Here is a 21,988-nt window from a genome sequence, read left to right as displayed (position 1 = left end):
GCACTCCAGCCTGAGCAAGAGTGATGCTTTCTAAAAAGAAAAACAAAAAAAGAAAAAGAAAAAAGAAAAGAAAGTGGTGCTAGGCGACTGGACAGAAGTGGGATGGGAGGGGGGTGGGAACAGTGTGGTGCATCTGCTAAAAGTCTAGGCTTTGCGAGTGGGACCTGGGTTTTAATCATAGCTTCCTCTTTGGTTGTGACCTTGAGCACAGGGGACCCACCCCTCCCCACGTGTAAAATGAGATTCCAGCACCTCCCCCTGGCTGCCACAGGCATTGTGGTTTCCAGGGTCTTGAAGCTGTGCTTCTGGGTTAAGGTTAGGATTCTGGAGTCAAACTGCCAGGGCTTGAATCCTGACTCTGCCAGTTGCCAGCTGTGTGACCTTGGGCAAATGACTTGTCCTCTCTGAGCATCGGGTTCCTTTGCTCATCAGACTGGGAAAGCAGTGACACGGATATGTTTGGTGACAAGCTAACGTGTATGGAGCACGGAGGACAGCCTTGGCACAGTGGTCCTGTTAGGGCTAGCAATGGACAGGCCGCAGTGAGCGCTCAGATGCTGTCTTTTTCCTAACAGCCCTGTTATAAATCCCAGATGTTTCAGAGGAGAAACCCGTGGTTCAGCAGCGAGATGAATGGCAAAGTCACACATCGAGAACTGGAGTGGGTGGGATCAGAGGATTCTGCGAGTCAGGGGAGGCTGGACTCCTGGTCCCGGGAAGGAACCCCCAGTGCCAGGCCGGGCCTGTTTGCTTTGGCTGGCAGGGGGTGGCTGAGGTGGCTTCTGTGGGTAACTTGGGGTCAGCTCTACTCAGCAGCCTCCCTCCCTAGACCCTGGGGGTAGACAGGGTTTCAGTTCCCGGAGGCTCGGGAGTGGTGCTGGTGGTGTTGGGTGTCAGCTGACACCAGCCCTAGGTTGGCAAAATCCAGACAGCACCACATCCTCAGACATAGGTGACCCAACCCCCATGGCTGCACAAGGAGCCTAGTCTGGCCTAGGCCCCTCCTCTCATGCCTGCAAGTCCTTGAGCCCCTTCTTCCCGACACAGCAGTTCCTAGTACCCTAGTTGTTCTGAAGCTGTTCCAGTAGCTTGAACCTTCTCCCAGCTCCCTGCCCCCCCATGTCTGCACTCAGAGTGTGTCATCTCTGCTGCTGCAGTTTGCAGGGACAAAGTCTTCTATAGCCACTCCGGCCAGGTCAAGCTGGGGCGAGTGACCTTGAGACCCTACCCTCGGACGACAGAAGGCCCGAGGTGTCCCCCAGCAGGGAAGATGTTCCGGATGGGGAGACCGCGATCCCGGGCCACGCTGCGCCCCTCTGAGCCGGACTCAATGCAGCGTCAAGCCAGGCAGTGGTGCGGCTCCGCTGCTTTCCGTGCTCCGGCCCTCTGGCGCCCCCTGCAGGCGGCCGGGGGAAGGTCAGGGCGGCCGGACTCTGGATGAAATGCTCCAAACAGGCCAGGCACACTTGAGAAAACGGAGGCCTCCCATCTTTTTTTTTTTCCCACATATATTTTTTGTTGTTTTTTGTTTTTTTCTGTAAAATGTCCCGGTTCTTCCATAACTTATAAACATGATTTATACCGAGGAGTAGATGGGAAAGTGGACAGGGCAGGATGGACTGACAGGGGATGGGGAAGCTCCTCTCGCTGCCCCCTCGGGGCGGGCCCAAGCCCTTTGGAGGATGGGGACGCCAGGACACTCCTCCCTGAGGTTGTCTGGCCGCCTCTGCCCCTGGTGCTCAGAATCCTGCGTGCCCCTCAATTCCGGAATCCTTCCCGGGACCCCAGGCCCACTGGGCACGCTGCCCCTAGTACTCAGAATCCCGAAGCGCCATTCGGTTCCAGAATCCCCTCCTCAGCTGCTGGGGTGGCGGGGTCCCTCCTTTCCGATGTCCCCCCCGACCCCCAAGGGGGGAGGGAAGGGAGGGGGGCTCAGGTCTCCCCTCTGTGGCAGGGGGAGGTGGAGGTGGAGGTGGAATTGGAAGGGCGTGGAAGGCGGGGGCCAGGAGGGCTCAGCCGATGGTGAGGCCAAAGCCACACTGGAACTTGTTCTTGCGGTGATTCAGGAAGGCCCCGAGGGCCAGTGTCAGGGGCAGGGGTGGGAGCTTCTTCTCCAGCGTGGCACCCACGATCCAGTTGCTGTCCACAGAGCCTGCAGGGAAGAGCTGAGGTGAGAGGCATGCCAGCTTCCCACCATATCCATGCAGAGTTCCTGGCCACCCTAGATACCAGTCACATGCTGACAGCTTCCAGACCTCCAACCAGACGGCTCCTGCCACCCAGAAACCCCATCACACCCCCAACAACTTCACGCTGCAGCAAATGGCTCACTCCTCCTCTGCTCTCCGCTCAGTGACCCCTGCCCTCTGAAAAGCCCTCCAGACCCCTGGCTTCCCCCAACCTAGTCCTGCCCACTCTGGGGATGGATCTGTTCCTCCCACTGAGTTCCGTGAAGACAGGGCTGGTCACCGCTGTGTACCCAGCAGTGCTCAGCAGGAGGCTCAAACACCCAAAAGTCTGTGAGTCACAGATACCCAAGAAGACTTAAGACTGGACATTGGGACTATGGCCAGTGAGCCTGAGATGAGGTTCTGGATTTGGCTGTGACCTTGAAACCTCTGGAAGCTTCCATTTCCACTAATGTAAGATGAATGGGGCAAGGCTGGATGCTTCCAAAGTGCCTTCTACCCTGGCTGGGTGTGGTGACTCACACCTATAATCCCAGCACTTTGGGAGGCCAAGGCTTGAGTCCAGGAGTTTGAGACTAGCCTGGGCAACATGGTGAAACCTCGTCTTTCCCAAAAAATTCAAAAAAATTAGCCGGGCCTGGTGGCATGCACCTGTGTTCCTAGCTACTCAGGAGACTGAGGTGGGAAGACTGCTTGAGCCCGGGAGGTGGCGGCTGCAGCGAGCTGCAATTGCACTGCTACACTCTAGTTTGGGTGACAGAGGGAGATCAGTCTCAAAAATAAGAGGGTCAAGTGCAGAAAAATAAGAGGGGATGGGCAAAGCTCCAGCTCGGTCCAAACACTCATCAGACGCTCCACCAAAATTTTTTTAAACATTTATTTCATTTTATTATTATTATTTTATTATTATTATTTTTTTATCTTTTTATTTTTTCATTTCATTTTATTTTTTTTGGGTCTCGCTCTGTCACCCAGGCTGGAGTGCAGTGGTGCAATCTTTTCTCTCTGCAACCTCCGCCTCCCAGATTCAAGAGATTCTTGTGCCTCAGCCTCCCGAATAGCTGGGACTACAGCTGCAGCACACTACCTAATCTTTGTACTTTTAGTAGAGAGGGGGGTTTCACTATGTTGGCCAGGCTGGTCTCCAACTCCTGGCCTCAAGTATTCTACCTGGCTTGACCTCCCAAAATGCTGAGATTACAGGCGTGAGCCACCATGTCTGGCCACTCCAGCCACGTTTTTTCCCAAGCATAAAACATAGTAGAGGGTCGTCCACCTACTTTTTTTTTTTTTTTTTTTTTTGAGACAGAGTCTTGCTCTGTTGCCCAGAGTGCAGTAGCGCCATCTCGGCTCACTGCAAGCTCTGCCTCCTGGGTTCATGCCATTCTTCCACCTCAGCCTCCTGAGTAGTTGGGACTACAAGCACCCGCCACCGTGCCCGGCTAATTTTTTTTTTGAGACAGAGTCTGGCTCTGTCGCCCAGGCTGGAGTGCAGTGGCGCGATCTCAGCTCACTGCAACCTCCGCCTCCTGGGTTCTTGCTATTCTCCTGGCCTCAGCCTCTGCGTCTGGGACCACAGATGCCCACCACCACGCCCGGCTAATTTTTTTTTTTTGTTATTTTTAGTAGAGACGGGGTTTCACTGTGTTAGCCAGGATGGTCTCAATCTCCTGACCTTGTGATCCGCCCGCCTCGGCCTCCAAAAGTGCTGGGATTACAGGTGTGAGCCTCCGCACCCGGCCCCACCTACCTTTTAACAAGTGTTCCCTGGTAATGTGCAGGCCCACAGGGTCGCAGCACACCATCCTCCAGCACCTGTGGTGGCCCACACACCCAGAGTTGAGTCACCTCTTGCCTGTTTCCCGCATAGGGAAACCGAGACCTTTACCTTTGAAGAGGAGGTTGGCCTTGGGCAGGTCCAGCTGGTACCCGAAGGAGACACTGGTGTCCTGCATCCTTGTGCTGGCCTCAAACTCCACGCCTACCTGCAGCTGGAGGGGCCGGAGCAACACACGAGAGTTAGTGAGTGGCCCCGCCTGGACTTCCAGGCCCGGCAGCCCCTGGCAGCACCAGCTAGTCCCTGCACCCACTCACCTGGTCACTGGCTTTGTGGTAGTATGTTGCGTGCATGCCCGCCTGGCCCAACGTTACCGTTGCCAACCAGTTGTTCACTGTCAAGAGAGTGGGGTGGAGGTGAGGGCTCATTACCAAGGGGATTTGGGCATCTGGGAACCCAGGCCTCCTCCCTCAGACCTAAGTGTCCAGGGCTCCAGCCCGTCCTCCCTCAGACCCAGGAGAAGTCCAGGGGCCTGGCCCCTCCACCCTCAGACCCAGGAGTCCAGGCCCCAAGCTCACATGTGTATTTCCCAGCTAGAGACATGACGGTGCCCTCCTCCCCAGGCCGCCGGTGGTAGACCAGCTCTCCGCCCAGGGCCAGGCAAGGTGTGATGCTCTGGAGGTAGTGGGCTACGAGGATTCCTGTGGACAAAATGACGAGCAGTTTCCACCCACCCTGGGTGCCAGGCCAGACTCCACCTCCAGGAAGCCCTCTAGGTTCACCCCTGCTGGAGGCTTGGGCTTGCTCTCAGGCCTCCCTCACAGGTTCCTTTTTCCTAACCCATCACCCAGGGGTTCCCACCGCTGAGCTCAGCGTCCCAGGCCCTGCTATGACTGCATTACCTGAAGGACCTCATCTGGTCAACACAAGCCCATGTGGTCAGCATTTATCCACCCCCACTTACAGAGGTGGTCACCACCACTTACAGAAGCTTACAGGGTAAGTCACTCACTCATGCTCACGAAATGTGTCAGGGGCAGAATCCAAGCCTCCACACCTCCCAAACCCAGGCTCTGAGCCACTCTGCTGCTGATAGGCCGTTGAGTAGAGTGTGAGTAAGAACGCACAGCCTGGGTTCGAATCCCAGCCCTGCCACAGGCTGGGTGGTGACTGCGGACGCTGGCATCATCTCTCTGTGAACCTAACTGCCTCTTGGGGTCGTGAGGAATCGATCGCTCAGCTGTGGCTTGGACTCGCTACGCTGAGATCCAAGTCTCCGTTCCTCTGTCCCTCCACCGTAGGGAGTGCTTGCTGAACAAGAGAACTGCCACCTCTGGGCTGCCTTCTCAAGCCTCAGGATGGAGACAGATTCACTCCGGTTTCTTTCGAGCCTAGCAGGGTACACGCCACAAATGTGGTTTTATAGGGGCAAAAGAATTGGGGAGGAAGAGAGTGGGAAACAGAGAGGGAGGGACAGGGAAAGAAAACAAGCCTGGCGTGGTGGCACGGGCCTGTAATCCCAGCTACTTGGGAGGCTGAGGCGGGAGGATCGCCTGACTTCAGAAGGTCAAGGTTACACTGAACTATGATCATGCCACTGCACTCCAAACTGGGCAACAGAGATCCTGTCTTAAAAAATAAAAAATTGCCGGGCGTGGTGGCTCAAGCCTGTAATCCCAGCACTTTGGGAGGCGGAGACGGGCAGATCACGAGGTCAGGAGTTCGAGACCATCCTGGCTAACACGGTGAAACCCCGTCTCTACTAAAAAAATACAAAAAGCTAGCCGGGCGAGGTGGCTGGCGCCTGTAGTCCCAGCTACTCGGGAGGCTGAGGCAGGAGAATGGCATAAACCCGGGAAGTGGAGCTTGCAGTGAGCTGAGATCCGGCCACCGCACTCCAGCCCGGGCGACAGGCGAGACTCTGTCTCAAAAAAAAAAAAAAAAAAAAAAAAAAAATAAAATAAAATAAATAAAAAATTTAAAAAATTTTTAAAGAAAAAAAGAGGCTGGGCACAGTGGCTCACACCTGTAATCCCAGCACTTTGGGAGGCTGAGGTGGGTGGATCGCCTGAAGTCGGAGGTTCGAGACCAGCCTGGCCAACATGGTGAAACCCTATCTCTACTAAAAATACAAAAAATCAGCTGGGTGTGGTGGCGGGCACCTGTAGTCCCAGCTACTTAGGAGGCTGAGGCAGGAGAATCGCTTGAACCCAGGAGGTGGAAGTTGCAGTGAGCTGAGATTGTGCCACTGCACTCCAGCCTGGGAGACACTGCAAGACTCCATCTCAAAAGGACAGGAAAAAAAAAAAAAAAAAAAAAGGAAACGACACGTCTGCAGAGACGGAAATGAAGGGAGAAGAGGGACTGAAGATTCACAGTTGAGAAATCCACCACGATCGAGCAATCTCCTAGGTTGCGGCCCTGGAGAGGAAGACACGTGGAGAAGGGAAGGGAGGTTGGGGGCCACGAGACTGAGGGCACACAGAGAAGCTGAGACAGCACACAGCAAGTCAGGTGTGAAGATGCTTCCCAGACCAAGATGACCAGAGTGGCAGACTTGGGGCCCCCGAGGGGGAGCAGGCTGGCCTGCTAGCCCGGAGCCAGCTCTCTGGAGCTACAGGAATAGGGGCCTTTCATACCTGCAGGCATGGCTGGGTGAAGCTCTCAGAGGGGCTGAGTGTTAGGTGGCACCCCCCAAGATGAGCCTAGTGGGTGTGAGGGAGGCCATGAGTTCATGGCCAGTGTCCTGGTGGCATCTTCTGGGGAGGCTGAGATCAGAAGTGGGCTGGAGCTGATCCCTACGGGCTTGGGCAAGTGACTATGTGACTCTCCTTCCCAGAGGAGATGAAGCAAATGAACCCCTGAACCCACCACTGGTTGTTAAATCACCATCCCACGGGCGGGGCACAGTAGCTCACGCCTGCCATCCTAGCACTTTGGGAGGCTGAGGCAGGAGGGTCATTTGATCCCAGGAGTCTGAGACCAGATGGGGCAACATGGTGAGACCCCCCATCTCTCCCTCTCTCTCTTTTTTTTTTTTTTTTTTTTTTTTGAGATGGCGTTTTGCTCTTGTTGCCCAGGCTGGAGTGCAATGGTGCCATCTCAGCTCACTGCAATCTCTGCCTCCTGGGTTCAAGCAATTCTCCTGCCTCAGCCTCCCGAGTAGCTGGGATTACAGGTATGTGCCACAACGCAAATACACAAAAATTAGCCGGGCGTGGTGGTGCGTGCCTGTAATCCCAGTTACTTGGGAGGCTGAGGCAGGAGAATCGCCTGAACCCAGAAGGTGGAGGTTGAGGTGAGCTGAGACTGTGCCACTGCACTCTAGCCTAGGCAACAGAGACTACGTCTCGGGGCAGGGGTATGCGAGCAAGGGCAGGGGAAGAAAAAACAATCACTACCATTACCACTCTGGTCAGTGTCATGCCCTCATTCAATCAAGGGGGAGACTGAGGCCCACAGAGGGAAAAGCAGCCATCTAGAGTGAGTGACTTAGGATCTCTGGCCTCTGAGCTCCAGGAACTGTTGGAACTGAGGCCATGAGGCCCTCAAGTATCTTTCTAACCATCCTTTCCCATCTCCTGGGCCACCCACCCAGTTTCTCTACCCACAGCCTCATCTCTAGTCTCCTGCCTCAACCCTAAGTGACCTCACAAACAGCAAACAGAGGGGTCATGTTAAAGCACAAACTTGACCCTTTGAACCCCTGCTCAGAACCTGCCATGGCTCCCTTGTGCCCTGAGAAGATATGCGTTCCTCAGCCCAGCTGCAAGGCCTTGGATGGCTTGGCCCCAGCTTCAGAATAGAACCACTTCCCCTTCCCAGGCTCCCAAGTAGCTGGGACTACAGGCGTGTGCCCTCCCAGCTCAGCCTCCCTAGTGGCTGAGACTACAGGCATGTACCACTATGCCTAACTTCTAATTTTTTGTAGAGATGGGGTATTGCTATGTTGCCCAGACTGATCTTGAACTCCTGACCTCCAGCGATCCACCCACCTCAGCCGCCCAAAGTGCTGGGATTACAGGTGTGAGCCACTGTGCCTGACCTGGGACCCCCATGAGGGCAGGAATGGGCTGTCTCGGTCACTTCTGTGTCCCAGCCCAGGGCTGGGCACACATGAGGTGCTCAGAGTGAAGCAGAAAAGGAGCTGTCGCCATGGGGAGGGGCTGGGGAGGCTTACAGGCTCCTGAATTAGGCTTCCATTCAAATCCCAGCTCCTCTGCTTCCCGGCCGTGTCACCCTGGGCAACCGATTTCACCCCTGGGCCTCGCTTTCCTTATCTGTGAAATGGGGGTGCCTGTGGGCTCCGGCGCCATGGAGATGCCAGCGTGGAGCAAGCGCTGACTGTGCATATGGCCCACTGCTGAGGCCGAGAAGTCAGGCCCTCTCATGGCCTCCTTCACTGGGAGGTAGTTGCTCCTATTGTGTCCAAGTGACAGATGAGGAGACTGAGACCCAGAGGGGCTGGAACCACTTGCCGGAGGTCACAGAGTCGCCTAGAGGTGGAGACGCCCTGGGTCAAGTTGGTGGCAAGACACTCAAGAGCCCAGCCCTGACAGGGCACACGGCAGGCACTGTTCTCACTGGTGTCTGGGGGAAGAGGCACTCGAAAGAACTAGAGACCAAAGCGTCACTGGTGGCCCTAGGCTCCAGGAGGCCAGTGCTGGGGAGCATGAAAGGACCAGGCTGGCAAGGAGGCACAGGGAACGGGGTTACAGGCACCGTGAAGAGCTGGGACACTGGAATCCCACTGGCCATGTGCCCTTAGTGGAGAACCTCCTCTTGGCCTTGCAAGATGGGGACGATGGTGGCCTCTACCTAGCAGAGAGGGCTTTCCTCCCAGCTAGCTCTGCCCCAGTGCCCAGCCTGAGCGAGGGAGAGGACGCACACAACAGGCTTAGGGAAAGGCAGAAGTGGGATGTCCATGCACACTCCTTTCTTCAGTATTTCCTGAGCCCTCACACTGTTCCCAGCATGGTTCCTGGCATTGAGCAGACCGTGGAGAAGACAGGCAAGTCCAGGAACCCCAACAGCTGACACTGTTGTGTGGGCGACTGGAGACAGTGAGCGGGACCGTTCCAGAAGGAAGTGCGACCAGGACTAGGGGCCAGGAAGAGGTGATGCAGTGCAAAGACAGCTACCGCGTTCAGCACTGCAGGCCTGCTCACAGGGCGACGTGCACCCGCAAACCTTCCCAGCTGCGTCAAGACCAGAGGGAAGAATTCCATGCAGCAGGACCAGAGCATGCATCGGCCTTGGGGTAGAACCAACTCGGTGCTTTCAGGAACCGTCAGAAAAGCTTGCACGGTTGGCCGGGCAAGGTGGCTCACGCCTGTAATCCCAGCACTTCGGGAGGCCCAGGCGGGTGGCTCACTTGAGGTCAGGAGTTTGAGATCAGCCTGGCCAACATGGCAAAAACCTGTCTCTACTAAAAACACAAAAATTAGCCAGGCATGGTGGCGCATGCCTGTAGTCCAAGCTACTAGGGAGCCTGAGGCAGGAGAATTACTTGAACCAGGTAGGCGGAGGTTGCGGTAAGCGGGAGATTGCAACACTGCGCTCCAGCCTGGGCAACACAGCAAGACTCCGTCTCAAAAAAAAAAAAAAGGCTCATGTGGTTCAGCTGTAGTGTATGAGAAGATGGGGTGATGTCACCAGGGGAGCTGGGACAGGAAAGGTTTCTTCCTCATGGGGCCTACAGATCGGCCTCACCTCGGAAGCCTCTCTGTACCTGCTGCATCTCCAGCTTCCCTGTCTCCTGGGTTTTCTACCATGGCCCTTCCCTTCCCTCATCCCTGTTCCTACTGCTCCCTGCCTGCAATCTTCTTGCTCCTGTCCCCCAGCTGGAGTAGCCCCTTCTCCTCTGGCAGCTCAAATGTGAACACTTCTCTGAGTCTCCCTGGGCTCCTGCAGGGAGAAGTGGTGACTGTCCCTAGGCACTCCCAGGGGTCCGAGGCCAACCCTAGCTCCCCTCCCTGCCTGCACGAGTCATACACTCAGGACTCAGCGCCCAAGAGCCTGCTCTCCACGACACAGCGGATGGGTGTGCAAAGACACAAAGCTGGCAATCAGAAACTCCATCCTTCCAGTTCCAGCCAAAAACTATGGAGTCATCGCCTCCATCCAGTCTCTCAGCAAATCCTGGCAGCTCTGCCTTCAAACAACATCCAGAATCCAACCTCCCTCCCTGTCCACTCCCTCCCAGTGGTACCCTTTGGAGTCTGCTCTCTACGCCAGCTTCAGGGTCCTGTGAGAAGCTATGCCTTGGTTTCCGAAAGCCTCAGACTCACTCAGAGCGAAGGCCAAGGAGCTGTAAAGCCTTATGGAATCAGGTGACCATCCTCCTTGAGGTTCCTTTCACGAGTCCTGACTGCACTTGCTGCAGGCTGAAAAGCTCTTTCCCTGGCCAGGCGAGGTGGCTCACACCTGCAATCCCAGCACTTTGGGAGGTCAAGGTGGGAGGACTGCTTGAAGCCAGGAGTTCCAAGACCAGCCTGGCCAATACATCAAGACTCCATCTTAAAATTTTTTTTTTTTTTTTTGAGACAGAGTCTTGCTCTGTCACCCAGGCTGGAGTGCAGTGGCCGAATCTCAGCTCACTGCAAGCTCTGCCTCCTGGGTTTACGCCATTCTCCTGCCTCAGCCTCCCGAGTAGCTGGGACTACAGGCACCCGCCACCTCGCCTGGCTAGTTTTTTGTATTTTTAGTAGAGACGGGGTTTCACCGTGTTAGCCAGGATGGTCTTGATCTCCTGACCTCGTGATCCGCCCGTCTCGGCCTCCCAAAGTGCTGGGATTACAGGCTTGAGCCACCGTGCCTGGCCAAAAATTTTTTTAACAAGAAAATCTCAGTTAAGACTACGCTGACTGGCCGGGTGTGGTGGCTCACGCCTGTAATCCCAGCACTTTGGGAGGCTGAGGTGGGTGGATCCTGACTTGAGGTCAGGAGTTCAAGACCAGCCTGACCAATATGGTGAAATCCTGTCTCTACTAAAAATATAAAAATTAGCTAGGCGTGGTGGCACATGCCTGTAATCCTAGCTACTCGGGAGGCTGAGGCAGGAGAATTGCATGAACCCAGGAGATAGAGGTTGCAGTGAGCCAAGATCGTGCCACTGCAATCCAACCTGGGTGACAAAGCAAGACTCCATCTCAAAAAAAAAAAAAAAAAGACTGCGCTGGCTCTGAACTGTCTCACCCACTACAGTATATTGCCTGATGTTTCAAAATCACTCCTGCTCAACCACTTCTCCAATGGCAGAAAAGGAGGTTCACAGAAAGGGTGGATTTGCTGCGAAAGCCAGAACTGCAGTTTTGTGACCACTCTCCAAGCCCTCCGCCTCTTACCTGAACCCACGAGGACGTCTGGGTTCCCCAGGGTGACGGCTGCTGTGAAGTCAGAGCCCCGATACTCCCCGTCCACCTGCCAGTTCACAAACTTCGACTGCTGGGTCTGTGGGGAGGAGGGGGTGTGAGGGCTGCTCCTTGCTCATGGTGGCCGAGGGGAGCAGCAGCCTCCGTGCCCCACTCACCTGGATGGCCATCTTGGATCTGAGGCCGGGGCCCAGCTGGTGAATGACCTGAGCGTTGAGGCTGCCGCTGTTGTCCATGTCACCCACCAGTACAGGGAACGCCTGTGAGGCAGAGAGAAGGGCAGGGGTCAGAGGTTGCACACTGTGGAAGCAGGTGAGGTGGGCCAGGGTGAGAAGCCTGGGGTCAGAAAGCCTCAGATGGGGGTCCCCTCCTCCATGAAGTCCTCTCTGACCACCTAGGTTGAGTTAGGCTCCCCTACCTTTGGGTTCCCCCATGTCAGCCCTGCCCATCCTGGCTTGTTACTCTCTGGGAACAGGTCTGTCTTCTGCCCCACTGGTGAGTCCCATGGCTTTCAGTCATGTGTGCCAACACAGGGCTGGGCACAGAATATGTTGTGCAATGAAGGTTTGCAGAATAAACTCATTTACTGAAGGGAAACGATAGAAGCAGAGACCTCATTCAGTCCCCCACACCCTGTCCAGGCCTCCAGTTTTGGCCTTCCTAATAACTAGCCCCTACACGGCTGCCCCAGAAATGCTTCTAAAGAAAGATTTCTACAGCGGGAACCTGTGGACCACGTCTTTCCCTTGACCAAACCATGCCATGACTCTTCACAAGCCCCTAGAGAAAGTCCAAAGCCTAGTTTGGCATTCAAAGTTCTGCATGATCTACAGCTCAGCTCTTTCCACCCTGGGTCATCGCTGTCTAGCAAGAGAGAGGCTGTGGTCACACCCCCAGCATTGCTCAGCGTGGAGCCAGGCAGGCAGAGAGCAGGGGTTCGGCGGATGTTTGCTGGATGAAGGAATTACTCGTGTTCCACTACATCTCGGAGAGATGCAGTCCCCATCTCCAAGCTCTCGGCAGCTGTGACCTTTTCCTGATGATGCCAGTCTTAGCTTGGCATTTGGCCACAAATTTGTTATTCGAAAGATACAAAGAATGGATGAGAAAGGAAGCTCACCTCTGTGGGACTCAGCTGCTTTGTCCCCACATACGTGACCCCGAAGTGGTAGTTGGACTCCCCGATTGTGCTGAGGGCTACTGTGTGGTTCACCTGGGAGGAGAGCGAGGGCTGTGAGGATGCTGGACAGATGGGCTTGCCCAATGAAGAGGGCAACGAGAAGGTCTCTGGGCTGGGCAGGGGATGAAGACTGGGAGGCACAGCCTGACTAAGAGACTCAGAGAAAGGAGGTGCTGCCAACAGGCCCACATACCTGTTCCTTGACTCCAGCCTAGCTGCTATGGGAGACAGTACCTCTGGATTCTAGGTCCCCAAACTGAGTAGTCTGGCACTGTATCTCCGAGTCTTTTCAAGTATCAGGCAGCCCAGTTCTTGAGGGAGGAGTAAGGGGGCGAGTGTGCGGATGCAGGGAGGGGGATGGTGGGGACGATCTCTGGTGGGTAAGGACACCAGGAAGGCTCACCTGGAAATGGTTACTCAACCCTTTGTTGACTGTGAGCTTGACACCCTCCATCTGAATGGGAAACAGCTCTGGAGAAGAGAAACGCTGTCACACTCCACCCCAACCCCATACCAACTCTCATCTCTTCCTTCCCTGCTGTCCCCAGCTCTCTCCAGAGACCCATAGCAGAACATCTCACAAAGGCTTCCACCTGTAAAGAGGCAGTGCAGCCTAGTTAGACAGGGCCAGGGCCTTTGCCTGCTCAAATCTCACTGCCACCAAGCTGAGCAACTTTAGGTCAAACTCATCATCTCTAAGATGGGACCCTCACCATACAGAATTGGCCCAAGGATCTAATGAGTTAACATATAGTGAACACCAAAACAGAACTTCATAAACCTGTACCACTATTACTACTCTGATTGCTCCAGGCTGGGATCCGGAGGCTTTGGGTTCCACCCCCACGGAACCTTGCTGACACCGTGACCTTGGGCCTCAGTTGCGTTCCCGATAACAAGAGAAGTCTGGCTTGGCTGATCCCGGGGCTCCTGAGGTCCCTAAGGCTTTTCTCTACTGCTATGACATTCCACCCCGTTTCCACCATTTGATTCCATCATTCTAAGCCCCAAGTCCAACGTTCCACCATTCGATCCCAACGTCACCTCCTAGTGCTGTTGAATAATTCCAATGGTGCGCGCCAAATCCCAAAGTCCCCAGTGTCCTCCCCTTTCCCCCGAGATCCGGGCCATCGCAGCCCCGAGGGGGCCCGTCGCCCCTCACCCTTGCACTTCCGGTGGCACTCCTCGAATGTGCCCGGGTTGGGCAGGCAGCCGCAGGCCCCATCCTCGGCGGCCCCTGCGGCGCTGGCGGTTGCAGCCCCGGGGGTCCGTTCCGAACCTCGACTCGTACTGGTGCCGGCGCCCAGGCCGCCTCCCAGCGGTGGCAGCGTGAAGCCCGGCGGCGAGGGCGGAGGTGGCGGCAGCCCCACGAGGGCCGGCGCAGGCGGCGGTGGCGGCCCTGCGGGCGGCGAGCTGGCGGCCAACACATTCCCCATGGTCGCCTGCGAAGGGAGAGGTCAGAGGGCGGAGGTCAGGGCCCGTGCGCCCGAGACTCAGCCCCAGCAAATCCCCACCCGACTCCGGGCCCCGGTTCTCACTGGCGGCGGCGCCTGCTCCCGGCCTGGGCTCCGCTCCCACCCCGTGCGCCACGCGCAACCGAACCCGCTGCCGCCGCCGCCACCACCGTCTCCCCGCCCCGCCTAGCCCATTGGTTTAGTGTGCCCTGAGGCCCGCCCACCAGCGTCAAGACTCGGTCTTCCCATTGGACTTGTGAATAAAGTCCCGCCCACTTTTCCTAACTGTCCTTTTGTATTGGTTCTCACTCGCAGGCATGTCACGGCGCACCTCCCGCCCTTCTCATTGGCTCGCCGCGCTTACGCCTATTGGCTCGCGTCGCCGCGGGTTCCGGTGCTAGCCCGCCATTGGTGTGTGCTGCGCATTTTGCCACGCCCGCTGAGGCATCGCCCCGCCTATCACCTGGAGGAGGCCCTCTTTTGATTCCGCCCCGCGGCGAAGTTGCTGTGATAATTGGGCTGCTTTGACCCTTGCAGCATTTTGATTGGCTCCAATGTGTACGGGGGCCGACCTTGGTGGCGTATCAGCTTGGTACTCTCATTGGCTAACGTTCCAGGGTCGAAGGACAGGTAAAGGTGAGTTGCGCGGCAGAGGCGGCTAGGCAGCAAGGTCAGGCCTCGCGTCCCACCAGGCACCGCGGCAGCGGGGCACGCACCCCACCTCTGGTCCGGAGTAGCTGACCCAAAACCGGAAGTGCTGGCCCTTCCCAGAGTGCCTCGGGAGAATTGTAATCTGTTCTGAGAACCCTGCGCTGCTCCTCGTTACCCACAATGCCCTCATCACCTCTTAGACCCACCCCTTTCGTTACCCATCATGCCTCTTGTTCCTCGCGTCACTGCGGCTTCTATCTTTGGCCCATTCATTCCTCTCCCATTACCCATCGTGCCTCTGCCCCATTCATTTGAGCTTCATTGCCCGGACTACTTTTAGTTCCAGCAGCTTGCTCACTTTCGTCGTTCTTCCGGCCCTTCTCTAATTAGCCATCATGTTTTGGATCCATTAAGTCCTGTCCTTTACCTCCCTTGCCCCCGTCCCTATTTTTTCATTATTCATCACTCTGCCTCTGGCTCCTTCATTCAGGTTTATTACCCGTCATGCCTTGGGCTCCTATTACAACGTTATTCATGATTTTGCCTTTGATCTATTTTTGCTTGCCATTTATCCTTTAAACTTGAGCCTCTCATAGTTTCGATACTGCTTTTTTAATTTTTATTTTTTTAGACACAGGGTTGGACTCCGTCGCCCAGGCTGGAGTGCAGTGGCGCCATCATAGCTCACTGCAGCCTTGAACTTCTGGCCTCAGTCGATCCTCCCACCTCAGCCTCCAGAGTAGCTGAGACCACAGGTGCGTGCCATCACGCCCAGCTAACTTTTGTAGAGGCGGGGTCTCACTGTGTTTCCCAGACTGGTCTCTTAACTCCTGGACTCAATCGATCTTCCCGCCTCAGTCTCCCAAAGTGTGGAATTACAGGCATAAGCCACTGCACCTGGCCAATTGCTGTTTTTTATCTTTGTTCCATTCATCATACTGCTGTTGCAATTATTCATATTCAGTAAACAGCATGCCCTGGACCCCTCCCCATTCCATTACTCAACATTTTTTGATTGATAGGTTTTTGCTCATTACTCTCTCAATTCTTATTTTGTATCTTTGGTCACTTTTTGTCTTTAACTCTCTTAACGCCTAGTTCACTGATTATCTCAAGCTCTTAGCCTCCTTCATTCCCCTTCATGTCTCACCCCATCCCTTTCACATCCCACAGAAAACGCAAGTTCTGGTCAAAGTATAAATTCATATTTTGTAGGAAATGTAGTTTACAAAACAGTATCAATCGCTACCCCCAATCCAGGTGACCCACTTTCCCCTGAAGGGAGACGTTTAGGTCCTATTTCACTGGGCAAGGGTAAAATGATTCAGTAGTCTTCCAGGTTAACAGTAAATTCTTCTCCCAAGGCTGGGGGCGTCAAGGCACAGTCTGTATGAGGCTCACCCTGTCTGGTCCTAGGCTGGGCTGCTTGCTTGGTAGGTAGGAATTGGGGTGGGGATGGGGGCTCAGGGAAGGGTCTGGACCCTGAGACTTCTGCTTACAGGAGGGTGCTGGGAAAACTCTGCGTTGGGCTGGGGAATCCCCTCTCTCCCATCTTTGGGGAACAGGGTGGGGAGGGGGTAAGTGGGACCCTGCTGCCTGGAGGGCTCAGGTCTGAGCAGCAGGGAGCCCTCAGTGCCCACTCCAGCAGACCTATTGGGAATTTACTACCTGAAGACAAATTATAGGTCTAGGGTCTTCTTTGTGATTTGGGGGGAGTCGAGGCATTGGTGGGGGGTGAGAGGTATGATCTAAGGTCACAGTCTGGGAGAGGAGTCCTTGGGATCAGAGGTTGTGCAGAAGCACCTTCCCCACCTCCTGCCTCATGAGATAAGGTTGCCAGGATTCCATTATCATGGTGAGTTTCTCTGGGCTCATGGATTAAGGGTCATAGTGGAGCCACCAAGGTAGAAATCACAAATGGGATGCACGTGTGTTAACTGACAGTGGCCTGGCCAGAGGTCAGGGGGCACTAGATCCTTGGCAAGAAAGCTAAGGGATCAACAGGTGAGATGTGAGACACCAGACGCGTGGCAGCTCACACGTACATGGCCCGGGACATGACAAAGCCTTTGCCCTGGTAGGAATCAGAGGGGCTGCTGTAGGACAGAGCATCGTAGATGGGGTTGATCTTATCCAGATACTCTTCCTCCTCCTCCCCCTCCTCATCCTCTAGATCCAGGGAAACGTCTTCCACAACAGGTGGCCCTGGAGGCACCGGGATGGGGGATCCCAGGCTTGTGGCTCCAGGGTGCAGGGGTCCTGACCGCTCTTCCAAAGTGGGCAATTCATGGTATCGAGGCATTTCCTGGAGGTGGAGAAGGGACAGGAACTCAAGATCACTTCCTACGCATGACACAGATGACCAATCTGCTCTTGACCCCCAAATCCTGACCACTCTCTCCCCATGCCAACAAGATGCCATCTCACTCCTTGTCCATGAGGTCATATTGCACTGGGACATTCATTCGGCCCTTCCCTAACCCAAAGCCCAGCACACGCAACTCACCCTGTTAATCCTGGGACTCACCTTTGTCCCTCGATCTCTGCAAATCTTTCCCCGTGAACTTTCACCTCAGTCTCAGCCTCAAGTACTTAACCTTGGGCTCTAAACGGCCCTTTGAACCTTCAGCGCAACCTCAGTGACCCCTGACCTCCGGTAGACCACTGAGGGGAGTGACTTGATTTGTCTTGTCCCAGCTTCAGGGATGGTATCCAGTAAATGTAGATAATCAATTTGCTTTCATTCTATTTTATTATTATTATTTTTTTGAGATGGAGTTTTGCTCCTCTCTCCCAGGCTGGAGTGCAATGGTGCAATCTCGGCTCATTGCAACCTCTGCCTCCCAGGTCCAAGCGATTCTCCTGCCTCAGCCTCCTGAGTAGCTGGGATTACAGGCGCCTGCCACCACGCCCAGCTAATTTTTGTAATTTTAGTAGAGACGGGGTTTCACCATGTTGCCAGGATGGTCTTGAACTCCTGACCTCAGGTGATTCACCTGCCTTGGCTTCCCAGAGTGCTGGGATTACAGGCGTGAGCGATTGCGCCTGGCCTTTTTCTTTCCTTTTTTATTTTTATTTTTGAGACGGAGTCTCGCTCTGTTGCCCAGGCTAGAGTGCAGTGTCATGGTCTCAGCTCATTGCAACTTCTGCCTCCCGGGTTCAAGCGATTCTCCTGCTTCAGCCTCCTGAGTAGCTGGGATTACAGGTGTGAGCCACCACGCCCAGCCAGATAATCAATTTTTGTTGACCTAGTGACTTTTCCTTTTCTTTTGTTTTTGAGACAGGGTCTCACTCTGATGCCCAGGCTGGAATGTAGTGGCACAGCCCCAACCACCTGGGCTTAAGCAATCTGCCTACCTCGGCCTACAGGCATTTGCCACCACACCCAGGTAAGTTCTGTATTTTTGTAAATACACAATGTTGCTGGGCAGCCCATGTTGCCCACGCTGGTCTTGAGTGCCTAGGCTCAAGGGGTCCAGCTGCCTTGGCCTCCCAAAGTGCTGGAATTATAGACCAGAGCCACCACGCCCGGCCCAGGTGATTTTATTTTTTTGTTTTTATTTATTTTTTTGAGATGGACTCTTGCTCTGTTGCCCACGCTGGAGTGCAGTGGTGTGATCTTAGCTCACTGTAACCTCGGCCTCCTGGGTTCATGTGATTCTTCCGCCTCAGCCTCCTGAGTTTACAGGCTTGTACCACCACACCTGACTAATTTTGTGTATTTTGAGTAGAGACGGGGTTTCACCATGTTGTCTAGGCTGGTCTGAAACTCCTGACCCCAAGTGATCCTCCTGCCTCAGGCTCCCAAAGTGCTGGGATTATAGGCCACCGCGCCCAAGTGACTTTAGATTCTAACCTTGTGACCTTGGGCTTTCTTGCCCCTGACCTCCCCCCACGGAATCCTGAACACACCAGGGACACACCCTTGACCTTGAGTTATGACCTTTAGTCTTTGACCTCTTCTGCCAGGTCTGACCCCTGGCCCTTCAACCCAGACCCCCAGCCTACCTTTGTCTTCCCATGAGCTCCTACCTGCTCAGTGCATGAGGCGCCAGCGTCAAAGTAGGGGGTCTTGAGTGGGCTGTGCTCCGAGGCCCCCAGAGTGAAGAGCTGGGAGGGCTGCAGCAGAGAGGGGCGGGGAGGTCAGGAACTGCCCCCACCACCCAGCCAGCCTCTCCCTGCAAGGCCCCTCCCAGCCCTGGGGTGCGTGTGGAGGTGGGGATAGCTTGGGCTCCAGGGAAAGTGCTCACCATCTCCTGCTCCTCCAGCTTCGCTTTTGGGGTCGGTGGCTTGTAGGAGGGAGGTCCCTCTAGGCTGTGGGGTAGGAAGTAGGTCAAGCGGAGACTAAGACCTGAGAACCCCTCAGACTCCAGCGTTACGGCACATGCTGTTCCTTTTGCCTGGGTCTCCCTTTCCCCTGCCCCCTTTTCTTGCCTGGAGTAAGAGTTATTATTCATTCCATGAATTCCTTTTTTTCCTGGAAGCCTTCAGGTTTCCCCAGCGGATCAGGAATTCCTGTTACATGGACATGCCTAGGTGTACTTCCCCCTCAGGGCAGTCACTGAATTTGTACTTGAAATGTTATTTATAATTACCATGCCTCATGTGAGCTCTGGGAGGGAGAAAAGATCTGTGTTGGGCCGGGTGTGGTGGCTTATGCCTGTAATCCCAGCACTTTGGGAGGCCGAGGCGGGCGGATCACCTGAGGTCAGGCGTTCAAGGCCAGCCTGGGCAGCATGGCAAAACCCTGTCTCTACAAAAATACAAAAACTAGCTAGGTGTGGTGGTGCGTGTCTGAGGTCCCATTTACTTGGGAGGCTGAGGTAGGAAGATTGGTTGAGTCCAGGAGGCGAAGGTTGCAGTGAGCTCAGATTGTACCAGTGAACTCCAGCCTGAGGGACAGAGTGAGACCCCGTCTCAAAAAAACAAATTTTGCATACCTCACATACCTCAGACTGCTCTGAGCTATTTTTCTTTTTTTTTTCTTTTTTACGAGGTCTCACTCTGTTGGCTAGACTGGAGTACAATAGTGTGATCATAGCTCACTGCAGCCTCCACATGCCCCCACCCCCACCTCAGCCCACCCAAGTAGCTGGGACTTCAGGCACGAGCCACCATGTCTGGGCAATTTTTGTATTTTTTTTGTAGAGACAGGTTTCGCCATGTTGCCCAGGCTGGTCTCGAATTTCTGAGCTCAAGTCATTTACCTGCGTTGGCTTCCCAAAGTGCTGGGATTACAGGTGTGAGGCACCATGCCCAGTCTTTTTTTTTTTTGAGACGGAGTCTCGCTCTGTTGCCCAGGCTGGAGTGCAGTGGTGCGATCTCGGCTCATTGCAAACTCCGCTTCCTGGGTTCACGCCATTCTCCTGCCTCAGCCTCCCAAGTAGCTGGGACAATAGGCACCTGCCACCATGCCCGGCTAGTTTTTTGTGTGTGTTTTTAGTAGAGACGGGGTTTCACCGTGTTAGCCAGGATGGTCTTGATTTCCTGACCTCGTGATCCGCCCGCCTCAGCCTCCCAAAGTGCTGGGATTACAGGCGTGAGCCACTGCGCCTGGCCCTTCAGTCTTTTATTTTTTAAGATACAGGGTCTTGCTCTATCACCCAGGTTAGAGTGCAGTGACATGATCATAACTCATTGCAGGCTTCAGCTCCCGGGTCAAGTGACCTCCCACCCCAGCCTCCTGAGGAGCAGGGACCACAGGCATGCACCACTATGCCTGGCTAATTTTGTTTTTTTTTTAAGAGATGGTGTCTCACTTTGATGCTTAGTCTGGTCTCGAACCACCAGCAACAAGAGCCTTGGCCTTCCAAAGTGCTGGGATTGGCCAGGCTCGGTGGCTCATGCTTGTGATCTTAGCACTTTGGGAGGCCGAGGTGGGCGGATCACTTGAGGTGAGGAGTTTGAGACCAGCCTGGTCAACATGGTGAAACTCCGTCTCTACTAAAAATACAAAAATTAGCCGGGAGTGGTGGCGCGCACCTGTAATCCCCGCTACTGGAGAGGCTGAGGCTGGAGAATCCCTTGAACCTGGGAGGCAGAGGTTGCAGTGAGCCGAGATCGCGCCTTGGCACTCTAGCCTGGGCGACAGAGTGAGACTCCATCTTAAACAAAAACAAAAACAAAACAAACTGCTGTGTTATCTTCAGGTTTCTGGAATTTGTGATAAAAGGAGCAATATATAGCCAATCAATAGCTTATGTTATTTTAATGTAAATTTTCGATAACAATTTAGGATCTGCCTCTTGTCTTTTTTATTAAAATAATTGTGGGCCAGACATGGTGCTCACACTCATAATCCCAGCACTTTGGGAGGCTGAGGTGGGCGGATCACCTGAGGTTAGGAATTCGAGACCAGCCTGGCCAACATGGTGAAACCCTATGTCTACTAAAAATACAAAAATTAGCTGGGCGTGGTGGCAGGAGCCTATAGTTCTAGCTACTCAGGAGGCTGAGGTAGGAGAATCACTGGAACCTGGGAGGTGGAGGTTGCAGTGAGCTGAGATGGAGCCACAGCACTCCAGCCTGGGTGACAGAGTGAGACTCCATCTCAGACAAAAACAAAAACAAAGCAAAGTGCTGGGATTACAGGTATGAGCCACTCTGCCTGACCCACCCTGCCTGACCAGTGTTACTCTTTATCTTCAGGTTTCTGGAATTTGTGATACAAAGAGCAATGGATAGCCAATCAATAGTTTATGTTAATGTAAATTCTCCATAACAATTTAGGAACTGCACTTTCTTCTTTTATTAAAAACTCGGCCAGGCACAGTGGCTCACGCCTGTAATCCCAGCACTTTGGGAGGCTGAGGAGGGCGGATCCTGAGGTCAAGAGATCAAGACCATCCTGGCTAACACAGTGAAATCCTGTCTCTACTAAAAATCCAAAAAATTAGCCAGGCGTGGTGGCCGGCACCTGTAATCCCAGCTACTGTGGAGGCTGAGGCAGGAGAATGGCTTGAACCCGGGAGGCGGAGCTTGCAGTGAGCCGAGATGTCACTGTGCTCCAGCCTCGGCGACAGAGCAAGACTCCGTCTCAAAAAAACCCAAAAACCAAAAAACAAACAAACAAAAAAGCCCCAAAAATGTAGTAGGAGCCTGGGCTCTGATGAGTCTTCACAGAACAGAGCAGTCAGAGCCACCATGCGTGGCTGTTTTTTTTTTTTTTTTTTTTTTGGTAGAGGGGGGTGGTCTTCCTATGTTACCCAGACTGGGCTCCAATTCCTGGGCTCAAGCAATGGATCCCCCCACTCCAGCATCCAAAAGTGCCGGGATGACAGGTGTGAGCCACTGTGCCTGGCCCCTGGCTAATTTTTAAAATAAATGCCATACTTTATGGCAGAGAGAAACCCATACCTCCCTAC

General features: G+C 54.4%; 2 protein-coding genes and 1 long non-coding RNA gene across 7 annotated transcripts in view; 1 reads left to right on the top strand and 2 right to left on the bottom strand.

Moving 5' to 3' along the window:
* Nucleotides 1-1,466: 1,466 nt before the first annotated feature.
* Nucleotides 1,467-14,137, bottom strand: TOMM40 (translocase of outer mitochondrial membrane 40). 3 transcript variants are annotated; one of them, XM_077976403.1, is made up of 10 exons: nucleotides 14,058-14,117; nucleotides 13,682-13,961; nucleotides 12,923-12,990; nucleotides 12,460-12,552; nucleotides 11,498-11,599; nucleotides 11,290-11,418; nucleotides 4,545-4,701; nucleotides 4,284-4,360; nucleotides 4,078-4,180; nucleotides 1,467-2,152 (listed from the first exon to the last, which is right to left on the bottom strand). In XM_077976403.1, exons 2-10 carry the CDS (start codon nucleotides 13,953-13,955, stop codon nucleotides 2,013-2,015), a joined length of 1,143 nt encoding a protein of 380 aa, XP_077832529.1. In that variant the 5' UTR covers nucleotides 13,956-13,961; nucleotides 14,058-14,117; the 3' UTR covers nucleotides 1,467-2,012.
* A 526-nt stretch (nucleotides 14,138-14,663) lies between these two features.
* Nucleotides 14,664-18,013, top strand: LOC144337181 (uncharacterized). The gene is made up of 3 exons (XR_013409914.1): nucleotides 14,664-14,761; nucleotides 15,256-15,379; nucleotides 17,909-18,013. It is a non-coding gene; the product is annotated as an uncharacterized LOC144337181 (long non-coding RNA).
* The window catches only part of NECTIN2 (nectin cell adhesion molecule 2), a 43,552-nt gene continuing 37,374 nt past the window's right edge, over nucleotides 15,811-21,988 (bottom strand). Inside the window, exons 7-9 of one of the 3 annotated variants that reach the window (XR_013408650.1) lie at nucleotides 18,822-18,938; nucleotides 18,657-18,774; nucleotides 15,811-16,929 (exon numbers count right to left, since the gene is read on the bottom strand). Coding sequence is in view for 2 of the 3 variants with exons in the window: in XM_028838459.2 (XP_028694292.1) it covers nucleotides 16,660-16,929; nucleotides 18,657-18,743; nucleotides 18,875-18,938 (421 nt within the window). In the remaining variant the exon portion in view is untranslated. The remainder of the gene's footprint in view (nucleotides 16,930-18,656; nucleotides 18,775-18,821; nucleotides 18,939-21,988) is intronic. The other 2 variants (XM_077976402.1, XM_028838459.2) reach the window with 2 other exon arrangements.

Source organism: Macaca mulatta, chromosome 19, assembly GCF_049350105.2.
Source record: "Macaca mulatta isolate MMU2019108-1 chromosome 19, T2T-MMU8v2.0, whole genome shotgun sequence".
In the NCBI taxonomy this organism is placed as follows: Eukaryota; Metazoa; Chordata; class Mammalia; order Primates; family Cercopithecidae; genus Macaca; species Macaca mulatta.
Note: the sequence above shows the minus strand (reverse complement) of the source record. Positions and strands in the feature narration are given on the sequence as shown.